The 11780-nt window shown below is 38.9% G+C and overlaps 1 protein-coding gene and 1 pseudogene across 1 annotated transcript in view; one reads left to right on the top strand and one right to left on the bottom strand.

The window, feature by feature from the left end:
- LOC145787186 (dynein axonemal heavy chain 5-like) overlaps positions 1-11780 on the top strand; it is a 64639-nt gene that overhangs the window by 16504 nt on the left and 36355 nt on the right. The window contains exons 14-26 of the mRNA XM_082598909.1: positions 43-243; positions 528-715; positions 1186-1357; positions 2150-2295; positions 2770-2886; positions 3349-3485; positions 3815-3930; positions 4308-4530; positions 4711-5005; positions 5549-5750; positions 6325-6560; positions 7601-7819; positions 8391-8496. Coding sequence (XP_082455035.1) covers positions 43-243; positions 528-715; positions 1186-1357; positions 2150-2295; positions 2770-2886; positions 3349-3485; positions 3815-3930; positions 4308-4530; positions 4711-5005; positions 5549-5750; positions 6325-6560; positions 7601-7819; positions 8391-8496 — 2358 coding nt within the window. The remainder of the gene's footprint in view (positions 1-42; positions 244-527; positions 716-1185; positions 1358-2149; positions 2296-2769; positions 2887-3348; positions 3486-3814; positions 3931-4307; positions 4531-4710; positions 5006-5548; positions 5751-6324; positions 6561-7600; positions 7820-8390; positions 8497-11780) is intronic.
- Positions 8842-10432, bottom strand: LOC145787850 (uncharacterized; annotated as a pseudogene).

Here is an 11780-nt window from a genome sequence, read left to right as displayed (position 1 = left end):
ACGTTGTGGTTTGGCTTTTGTACCAATCATTATCTTTTTTAGGAAAGATTATGTGGGCGAGACAACTGTTCCGGAAGATCAAGGAGCCAATGGATCTTTTTCAGGAAGAGTGTCCTCATCTTTTGAAAAGTGAAGAAGCGAAAAGGATCATACGCAACTTCAACAAAGTTGCGAAAGTTCTTTTAGAATTTGAGGTGCTCTATCACAGAGGATGGATGCGACAAATTGATGGTGTCAAAGCTGGTGAGTGGTGGTTGGGCATTTCCATGTATTATTATATGTCTCAGAAATGAATCATAACAACAAGTATCAATTTCGATTTTCCACTTTAAAACAAGAGAAAGTGCAGCAGCGGCAATATGATAGTAGCGAGAATATTCCATAAATTAAAAAAAACAAACAAAGAAATGCACTGACTCACTGACTGAAAAAAAAAGAATGATAGCAGATGTTTGAAAAATGACTTTACAGCTTAAGGGACTTCCTATCTCAAGGTTGATTTAATTTTCTTGAAATTTTCTTTGCAGGTCTGCAAGCCTCTCTTCTTATACGTCATCCTGAAACAGGGGAACTTTTCGTGAACTTTGACCCCATGGTACTGACTCTCATCAAAGAGACCGAATGGATGGCAAAGTTAGACTTGGAAATTCCTTTTGGGGCATCCAAGATCAGACAGAAACACGCATCCTTGAAGGACCATAGCAACAAATTGAATGTAAGTTCAAAACTCATCAAATTTAATGGAAAATTTTGTTAACTTTCCGTTTTGAAAATGGTAAAAAATGAACTCAGTAAAAAAGCCTAGGAGGTTAAAGCAAAAGAAATTTTAAACTTAAAAACTTATCACCACTAGAATATAAATAGATCACGAGTTTTGAAGTGTTTTGTGATTGCACGACGTCAAGTTCAATAAATAATATTGATCTGTATCCGTGGCTTATTTTAATTAGTTGGTTCCTTAATCTGTAACATCTTTAGATAATGCAATACATGTATTTTTAATATTGCTATTTTGTTTTATGCAAGTAGGCATCCAAATGTTGTAATTGCTTAAGACATACTTGTAGATGATTTCGATTACCTCTTTGCAGGGCCAGTATAGTATACATAATCAAAGAATTCATAGCCTTCAAAACAAAAGTATCTTTTTTTATAATTTTCAATAAGGAATTCTTTTCTTTCTAGGATTTATTGAACGAAAACGAAAAGATTCGAAAAAAGATCATTCCTTGCATCGCGCCTCTGATGTTGCCGCATATCTCTAAGGTGGACGACGCACTGGAGCCTGGACTGACATATCTCAGTTGGACCAGCATCAACATCGAGCAGTTCATAGACAACGCTCACAGAGCACTTGGTATGTTAGGGTGGCTTTTAAAGTTTGTTCGCTTGCTCAAATCTTAACTCAAACGTCTCGAACGCAAAGCAGGGTTGATCTGGTTGTCTAGCTTAGCCAAGTTTTAGATGTCGGATCCGTGTGTTTTCCAGTCAAAATTTAATCAAACCAAAAGTCCATCATTGGTCTATAAATTTTGAAACAACTGGGCTGATCACCATTAAGCCCTGTAATTAACTGCTTTGAACCGATGTTCAATAAATGATGACGGCTTTGGTTGATTTACTTTTTTTCATATGACTTGGCTACCGCGTGACAGAAAAGCGTTTGACCAGCATCGAAAGGACAGAGGTGTAGTGTTTGATCAGAGCCGTTGAGAGGATAACTTGGCCGGGGTGCCAATAACATTCTCGGCTTCCTAAAACAAGACACCGCTAAAAAACTAAAACACCTTTTAATCATTGAAGACACAAAAAATTTTCCAAATAAAACAGGGTTGATGAAATAAATTATAGTGAAAAACATGCGGCATTTTCTTCTTTTTTCGTGCTCTTTGGAAAGGTTTCGGGCTCCTGAAATCATCCAGGCCCAGAGTACAAAAGTACCCACCATTAGATTCCACGATCATCGAAAACACGTGGTTACTTCATGTCGACACACCTCTCGGCTTGTTTGCAAATCGCACAAATTTTTAACATATCTTGTTTGACAATTTTTTATTGTTGTAAGACATCATTTGCACTGATTCAACGTTTTGAAGCATTGAAAATGACATTAAAAAGGGATTACTTAATAAATAACTTTATCATAAAGCTGATCTGAATCTTCTGCTGGACCGGATAACCGACTTGGTGCAATATCGCATTGAAGCTGTTTTCACTGACATGTCCACCACTCCTCTTGTGGAACTGCCTTCCGATGAGCCGCTCTCGATAACCGACTTCGTACAGAAGACCAAGGTATGTTATATTTTTGCACGGAGACGTTCGCTGTAGTTCGCAGGACTACAACATTACAGTATAGGCTACTCTGCACAGTTCACCACATCGTGTTTTCAACAGCTTGGGTTTGCTCTTGCTTGTTGATTGTTGAACTTAAATCACATTTTGGTTTAGTTACGTTTGCATAAAGTAATTGTGTCAGATTTAAGGCACTGTGGCAATGAGTTGCTTAAGTTCATTGTATAATCTTCATTTAAAAACGATTTCTTTGCATTTAGTTTTATTCAAGGCAGAAAGAAGCAAACTGTACCTGACCGTATTAAACATTATATTGTAAAGTTGAAATAACATAAAAATGTGAAAGGTTTTAAGATTTATTTTCGAAAACTGTGTTTTACCCCAAGCTTTAATCGGCTAGGGCCTATGTTAAACAAACAGGAAAACCTTGGTTTTACAAAGTAACGACAAGTGGGTTCTCATCCAACTTTTCAGGATCTGTGCACCGCGGGCTCGCAAACCTTGCAGGCGAAGTCACAATTAGTGCAAGAAGCTGTGAACGAACTGATTGACATGTTGTTGGACTTCGAACCACCAAAGACGGAATTTCAAGTGGGTGACTCCTTTCAGTTATTAAACAAGACAATGGTGGTGGTTTAGGACACACTTTTGCAGTAGCATTTTGTCAGGTTAATGTTTCGTGGCTATCTACTCCTGAGATTTTTCTTAATTGTAACACAAGCGATGAAGTAGCCACTGATGCTTCTTCACTTCATTTCTGTTCCGGTTTCTCGATCGAATTGAGAATGAAAAGTGACAGCACAATGTATCCTTCATTTAGGATACGACCGAACGATTACACATAGCAAGTAAATGAAAGCACCTAGGTTCGAAAACTTGTTTGATTTATTAATAAAGCAATCGTCACCTTAAAGGGAGCCTTTTCAGAAACTTATTCTATATTTGAATAAGATGCTGAAGATTTTATTGATTAAAACTTAACTGACTTTATTTCTTGTAATACTTTATCGAGATTTAAGGATTGGGTTCTCTTCAATGTGCTTGCGTGTTTAGGAAAGTGAAACTTCCAAAAACGCTCCTCCAAGCGCTCAGAGCAACCGTACAGATCCAGTTCCTCCGTTGTCCAGAGCAACCAGCGCCCGTAGAAAAAAGAAGAAAGACATTGTTCAACTTATGGAGGAAGAATCCAAGTACGACTTCTTTCACAATCGCTCTATTCAAACATCGCAAGCGAAATCAACGACTGTTTTTTGTATTCAAGTTTGTATCTGTTGGTGAAGCTTGGAACGAAGTGCATGGGAAGGTCCAACAGTAAATATTGGTGTTGGTCAAGACACACCCACTTGGACCAGACGTTGATCTGTTAGACGCTAGATTGTGTTCTTGAACCAGACATTCGTCTGACCGTGCGAAAGTCGTCTCATTCACCACGTCATTCTTGATTGTTGTTTTCTAAGGGCGTTGACTAATTCTTTTGGTTTTGAATGCATTTGCGATGTTTTAATTTCATTTTTTCCAGAGAGCTCCTGGGATACTTCAGCAACAGGAATTTGGAAGCCTTGCTCAAAGTTGTCAAAGCAACTCTTGAAGGATTACGGAAACGAATCATATCGCCAAGTTTACAGAGATTCATATGTATGTTTCAGGATAGAGATCTTTTTTACAACAAAAATTTAAATGAACAAACAGCAATGGTGCACTGCAAAAGCGTTGGTAGCCAATGTGAAGCGTACTTTCAAGGGAACGAGAAGACATGTCTTCCTTAACTTTCGGAAAATACCTGATCGTTATGAGTCTAAATATAAGACTGTCACATCACTAAATAGTGTGCACACAGTTTGTCTTCTGGAATATCACACACAGTTTGTCTTCTGGAATATTTTCTAAAAAGCGAGGTCCATGGTTTTAGGTATCTATACTACACAATACCAAAAGAAAATTTTTTAAAGAGTTTTTGTTGAGTTGTAATTAGAGGATTTGACTGAATCATAAAGACTTTATTTTTTATGCAGCTGATACAAGCACACAAGACAGTAGCAAAGAAAAACATCGCCTGGTACCGCTCTTGAAGTCCAACGCTGTTCTTGCTATCCCCACCATCAACATGAGCCCGAGACTTGAGGAAGTTCAGCTTGCCATCACTCGTGCGGCAGAATATGTGTTGCTGGTTATGCGTGGGGTGGCGCAGTGGAGCAGAGAACGGTTACCTGTGGTAAGCAAGCATTATAATTATGGGTTTGCGATAATTTTGATAGCTTTTTTGACTGGCATTTTAGTTTTCAATTTTTCGTTCTTGCTCTTTGAAATTGTCACTGATGTACGATTTACTTCGCGTTCAAGTTCTCACTTTGCTGTTTGCTATTATCTTGAAATCAATGCGTTTCAGAACCAAAGAAGTGGTTTGTTTGCCGACAGCTACAAACGACGTACCAGCGTCTCCAGTCTCAGTAGCGTTTCCGAATCGACCATGTCAGCACTGACGATGGGATCCGGGACTGTTGTGACTGCCAAGTCTCTTGTCGCTGGATCAACGACAAGAACAGTTTCAAGCAAGACCTCGAGCAAGGTTTCGTTAGTTGAGATGTCAGCACAGCCAGCAGCGTTGGATATACTGAGCCCTTCAAAGAACTACTACAAAAAAGTTAGAGAAAACAAAGACGTCCACAAGCTGCAAAGTCAGCTCAGCAGTTGCATCAACTCAACTGGCAAAGTAAAATGGTCTGACTAGTGATTTAAGTTCTAATTATCTTCAGCTGAAGGAGATAGAGCGTTTGCTGTATTTTTAGCCACAATTGCGATCATTTTAGAAACAAAACTGATCAAAAGTTTATCATTTTGGTATATCTTATCTTCAATAGGCTAAAAATTATTTCTAAAGTCTTGCAAACTCAAACAAAATTATTTCCAAAATAAAATGAATTAAAACATGCACATTTTCAGACGAATACGCTAACTTTACATGCAACTAATTTGATTGCAGAGAATCACCTTGATTATGCAAACATGCTGTTTTGTGAAACAACATGCATGAAATTTTTCCCCAAATGTTTATCAAACTTTCCCGAATCTTCGACAAATTGTAGAATTGCGGTCGCACCCCCTGCACCCCCAGTTTCTGATTGTTACTAATTTTAACAAAAACAAAATTGAAAAACATGCACGAAATCTTCACTCTTCAGCATGGAGCTTTTATATAGCTGGATATCGTTTTAGAGAAACATGTATGAACTATCTATCTTTTGTCTCACTGCAGGAAGTGCACAATGTTTTGGCCAAATTCGAGCGCTACCACCACGTATGGAAACTGGACAGGGACACAGTGTTGCAGGAACTCTTTGATAGATCTCCGAGTGTTGATGAGTTCGAGCAACACATCCTCTCTTACAAGTTGCTTATCGACCAAATCAACGGGGAACCTGAGTACTTGGTTGTTGGATCAATAGCTTTGTACACAGGTAAGAAAATATAAATTAAATGAAACAAAAAATGCGAAAGTGTTAAGACTTTTTTGAAAAATCTGCAAAACGTTAAAATAGATCCCCGCACAACCCGTGGAGTTAATTATCAAAGACCCAAATGATGTATACTGAGGCCTACAATACTGAGGTCTTGATTCTTTGGGTGTGCGATTGCGCAACGCATTTCAAGGGCTGCTGCTCTCCATGTAGCGGCATGTAGTAGATGAAATAATTCACAGACAACAACACTTCAATAATAATCGGAAACTTCACTCTGTCGATCTCAGTTACCAAGCTTGCGTCAGTGGTTCAAAGCTTCTGCTTTTACAAGTACACGAAACTTCCAGGATTAAGCTCTCAAAAAGCTCAGTCCGAGGATGAAGATTCCCATAAACAAAAATATTTTTATGTGACGATATTTTTCCAAAAATGCCTTGTAACCACGATTGTTCTACAGTACGTTTTTTAATACTAAATTCCATTAACAAACGACTGCAAGTATATCATCACCACTCAATATAACTTTAATTTTCAATGCGTTGAGAATGTATTTATTTTAATTCATTCACAGAGGACCTAAAGCTGTCCTTAGTCACCGAGTGCAAGAATTGGATGGCTTTCTACGGCAAGCATTGCAACTCGAAGTACAGGTCACAGATGGAGGATATATTTGCTTTCATGGATGATGTAACGAAAAGGATGAGCCGTCCGGTCAAGGATCTTGATGACATCCGGATCGTGATGGGAAGCCTCCGGGAGATCAGAGAACGTCAGATCGACATTGACATGTCCATCATACCAGTTGAGGTAAACGAAACGTCAAATGTTGTAATATTTGTACTTTTGGTATTGATCTGAATGTCAATTCTGTTAGCCATCTTTATTTCTAATGATAGAATGATTTGGTTTTTGAATCTTTATCCTAGGACTGACAAAGCCTTGATTGGTTATTCCTGGTAGTGTCACATAGGCTACTTGTAGAGGCTTTTGAGTTTTGATGCAGGACCGGTTACCGAGATTGGCAGAGTGAATTTTTCCGATTGTTAAAGTCTTGTTGCCGGGGCACTATTCCATCCATTAGATGCCGCTGGAAAGAGAGCAGTCCTTAGAATACGTTGCTCAAGCGCACACTCCAAGAGTCGAATCAGCGCCTCTTGATCTTGAAGATTCTTCGTTCACGAAGACACACGCTAACCAACTGAGCTATCCGGGCGGACCATCGCTGATAAAGAAGCAATTGCCTCACTGGCCACGGTCAGTGAGCATTGAGCAATAACCCAAATGAATGTAAACAGAAGAGGGGGAGGAGCTTATGTAGAAGAAGAAGAAGAAGAAAGAGAATTTTGTTTAGAAGGAAGAGAAGCTTAATTAATTGAAGAATGGTCACCGGTTACATTGTTGATGTTAATATACTGATTTAATGCCATATTTTAGATGCAAAATCGAAGCATTGCGCTTGAAATGTTTTCGTTTACCTTCTCAGGAAAACGCGTTTGCTTCGACCTCATATCTTGAAGCAAAACTTTCCATTTCAAATGTCTTCTTAAAAAAGTTAACCCTTTTTTAATTTTTATTGGTTTCGTAGCGTGGTCTCATTGCTCCTATATGCAATATGCAGTTGAAGTCTGTACAATGTACACTTGTGGAAAAATATCTTTGCATGTGACTTTGTAATCCTCATAGACTACTCAATACTCATAGAACCTCTTGTTCGATTTGAGAATGTTTTGCCAAAAAAATGCTCATAGCTTAATACGCTACCGATTTGGACTATAAGCGAACTAATGTTTTTGATAACGATTTCCCAAAACTTCACTTTATAAAGCAATCTACGGTTCTACTTTCAGGCCAGTTATTCGATTTTGAACAAGTCCGATCTTTCCGTGCAAAAAGATGAGTCCGAGAGAGTAGATACGCTTCGTTACACATGGGAGCGGGTGCTTAGTCAAGCCAGTGACTACCAGCACCAACTAGGGGCGATTCAGCCAAACTTCAGAGGGGAACTCATCAGCAACATTGCACAGTTCCAAGAAGATTGCAAAACACTCTTTACTGACTACGACAGAGTAAGTTAGTTGTGAAAAAATGCAATCACATATTAAACCAATTTTTGATTTTAGCAAAAAATGTAGGCTTACACACTATTGATACAAGTAGACTAGCCTAGTATGGCTATGAAATACCCACTGCAGGACGTGTTAAATTCAGAATACCAACATAAAATTACTGATTTAAAAGTAGAAGGTAAAGGTGAGTCTCATACTTGATCCAAGCATTGGAGAATGAAATGATAAGGTTCTCATAATACTAACTCATCGGCACTAACGAGAGTAGGGTGGCCAGTTCCTTTCTCTCGGCCACCTTTGCTTCAGCAACTACGCCCACCCAATCTACTGGGTAGAGGTGAGCGATGTTTTTCAACAACCAGCTGAAGCCGGGAGTCGAACCAGGATTGCATGATTGGAAAGCGAGCGTCTTGTCCTCTGCGCCATCACACCGTTGTAAAGCCTTAAAACCATGTAAAACTGTATATTGTGAATTGTGATCTTACGTGAATCCATTCTCGATATTTTTGATTTTAAACACAAGTATCGTGCTAAGATTGATTATGAAAGTGATGCTAACATTTTTCTACAGGATGGCCCAATGGTGGAGGGAGTTGCACCCCAGGAAGCCAGTGACCGACTCATCATCTTCCAGAACCGATTTGATACAATCTGGAGAAAATACATCACTTACTCAGGTAGGAAAATGGGCACCCTATTTCGTAATGAATAATATAAATTATTCATTACCGGTATTTAATGTCTGGTTCTTGTATCCGATAACGCTAGCATCAAGTGGTTGTTGAGAAAATTTTGAAGTAGCCATACTCTCGTAGACCGAACTTTGATTTTGTAATTTTTTCGCTTTTCTGAGCTTAGGCTAGTCCGTGGCCTACGATATAACACGGCCGGATATCGTGCCGCGAAGAGAAAAAATTAGAGGGGTAACTTTTCTGCACAAAGTTGCATATACTAACAGCTTTACAATGGTTAACAGACAAAATATTTTACATTACTGAACAATTTATGGACATAATGATGCGTTAAAAAGCATTCAACATAAAATTGTACTCATACGCTGATATGCTTGGTTCAATTGCTAATCTGGTCAGCCAAAACTTAAAAATTCGATGTGGCAAAGTATCACAGCTACCGTCATTGTCACTTTCGCTTTCATCTTCTTCTTCAGAACTCGATGGTACTTCAATGACCTTGCGTTTCTTGCCTCTCTGACTACTGGTACTTCCAGATCCTGTTCCAGATGGCATCTTCGACATTTCTTTCTGTGCAGCTATGTCTTCAGACGTACGGTATAAGCCTTCCCTGCTGCTACTTTGGAGCCACGTTTTTGACGTGTTGTTGCTGGTGAAGACAGGTGCTCCTTCAACATGTTTGCCACAACTTCTCCCAGGGTCTCTTGGACTGTCTCAGTTGGATTGCTGTTTGCTTCAGGGAGACGCTTAAGCACCTGCTGCTCATCCTGAGGTACTAGACCGCAAGCCTTGAATCCAGCTGCAAGGTTTTCCTTTTTCTCCTCCATCTGGTTACACAGTCGTTTCAAAAGCGATGGAAACAAGGTCTTTGGTATGCTGCCCCTCACTCTGCTCTCCTTTCTCCAGTCCTCCAGTATCCTTCTCCACATCTTCTTTACTGGCCCAAATACGGCAACATCAATTGGTTGAAGTAGATGGGTTGCATTGGGTACTAAACTGATAAACTTGATATCATTTTCTTCACAATCAGCTATCACCTGTGTACTGAAATGTGATGCCAAATTATCCCCAATAAGCACTTTCTTCCAAGGCTTCTCCTTTACATGGTCCAGAAACAACTTGAACCACTCCTCAAACGTAGTGGAATCAAACCAACCACTAACTGAGTGATTGTATAATGCACCAGGAGGGCCACCTTCCGTCCAACCAGCATAGAGATTCCTTGATTTATACACGACCATCGGAGGGAGATACTCTCCCACTGCATTTCCGCAGAAAACATCATGCTCACGGCTTGCTTGGAGTGTGATGTCTTTCCACTCTTCGAAGTCCTCTTCTCACAATGCACTGTTTAGCCCCTGGATTGTCTGTTACATTGGTTTCATCATAATTGTACACGTTCTGGGGCTCTACCCCATTCAGTTCCTCATAAATGTTTTTGAAATATTCTTTCACGACAGTTGAACTAATTTCAGCACGGCTTGGCTTCACATTGTCAGCAAGTCGTTGAGAAAGATGTTGACGTTCTTTAATTTTTTTTAGCCAGTCCCAACCAGGCAGGTTTTCCCGGAAGATTTTTATGGTTTTACCTTGTCGATTAACATAATCTTGTACAAGGTAGGTAACGAATGTCAGAAGACGATAATGGAAATTTCCAATCAGTTAGGTGGTTGATGACTTTTACGAGTGCTGTCTCTTCAGCAGCCAATAACACTGATTGTCCACCTGGTTTTCCTGCATGTTTCACTGTTGGACGTGTCTTGTTCCAAACCGTTCCATATGGTATTTTGAACTGCTTCGATGCAGCATGAATGGTCAATTGTCCATTCTGCACCTGCCGTACAGCATTTTCTAGGTCTACTTGAGTATATGCAGTTTGATACCCCCTCGACACAGCTTTCCGTTTGTAGACTCGTGGCATAATTGTTACAGTATACTATCAAACTTAATCAGTATCTACAAAGACAACACAAAATACAAATTTACTATCATAAAAACACAACTATACAGAATTTTGGACACCATTGTTCAATTTTTGACGTTCAGTGTGACTTTGATAACCAATGTCAAAGTCACACTGACTGTCAAAGTCACCCCGATTAACGGTATTCCAAATATTGCTTAAGCTACAAACATATTTTATAATTAATATGCATATACAATTAAGGTATAAGCACATAAACTATCTAAACCAAGGCTGTAGCTATATTGACAAAAATGAGGCACTTGACTTCCACAGAAAAATTTCAATGTGCATGATTATGTCTGTTCAACCTTGTGAGTGACATTTGACAAATATATATATACTGGTTATAACCAAGTGGTTTTTGGAATATCAGCCAAAATTTCCTCTAGTTTGGTTGCTTCTGGGCTTTGTACAAGGACATTTTTCAAAAATTTGACAATAAATTACTAAATGTTAATAAAAGGATTTTTGGAAAAAATGCAAACTATTTAATTGCTGCTCTCGATCCTGACTACGGCCTAGATCACATCACAAAACTGAATAATCTAATGACTAATAATGTAATGCCTACCCATTATTGCAGATTATAACATAGAGCATAACTTAGTACTGCAGCACAATATACGTCTACCCTGTGGTGTCATCACTGCACTAAAACCTTAACCTGTTAGTCACTATTGCTAAGTAATATTTTCTGTGCAAAAACTTATCGCTATATTATTGTTATTGTTTATCTTCAAGCATTAACAAGCTGCTCCAATCAGCAATTCAAACTAGATTAGATATGGCTCAATAGCATTGCCAGATAAGGAATTCTGCCCTAATTTGAGAAAAGTTCAAAGCTGTTGAAAACAAAACTTGTATTTTGGAAATTTTTTTAGTCCTGGGAAAAGATCCTTAGCTTAACCCATCCTAACTTTAATCCTAACTCTGGCAAAACCTGATTGTGACCATGGCAATATGTGGGTAAAAATAGCCACTCCGAATTACATTTGCTGTTTCGTCAGCAAAATTGATACTGCTGGCTACAGCAAAGTTTTTAACAAGACCAAAGATGTTAAAATGGTGTATGATTACTGGTGCTACCTAGTGCCTACTCTTGCAACAGATACCATTCTAAAAGCTTTGGTTTTATAGGAGCTGTGCTGCAACATCAACACTTTACGTTTAGGCTACAATTTAGTAACTTCAGAGAATGAAATTAAATGGTGAAAATTGAACTGACAGTGTTGCCAGACGCAAAGCGTTACCCCTCTAATTTTTTCTCTTCGCGGCACGATATCCGGCCGTGTTATATCGTAGG

Source organism: Aplidium turbinatum, chromosome 18, assembly GCF_918807975.1.
Source record: "Aplidium turbinatum chromosome 18, kaAplTurb1.1, whole genome shotgun sequence".
NCBI classification, from domain to species: Eukaryota; Metazoa; Chordata; class Ascidiacea; order Aplousobranchia; family Polyclinidae; genus Aplidium; species Aplidium turbinatum.
This window is presented reverse-complemented; position numbering and strand designations above follow the sequence as displayed.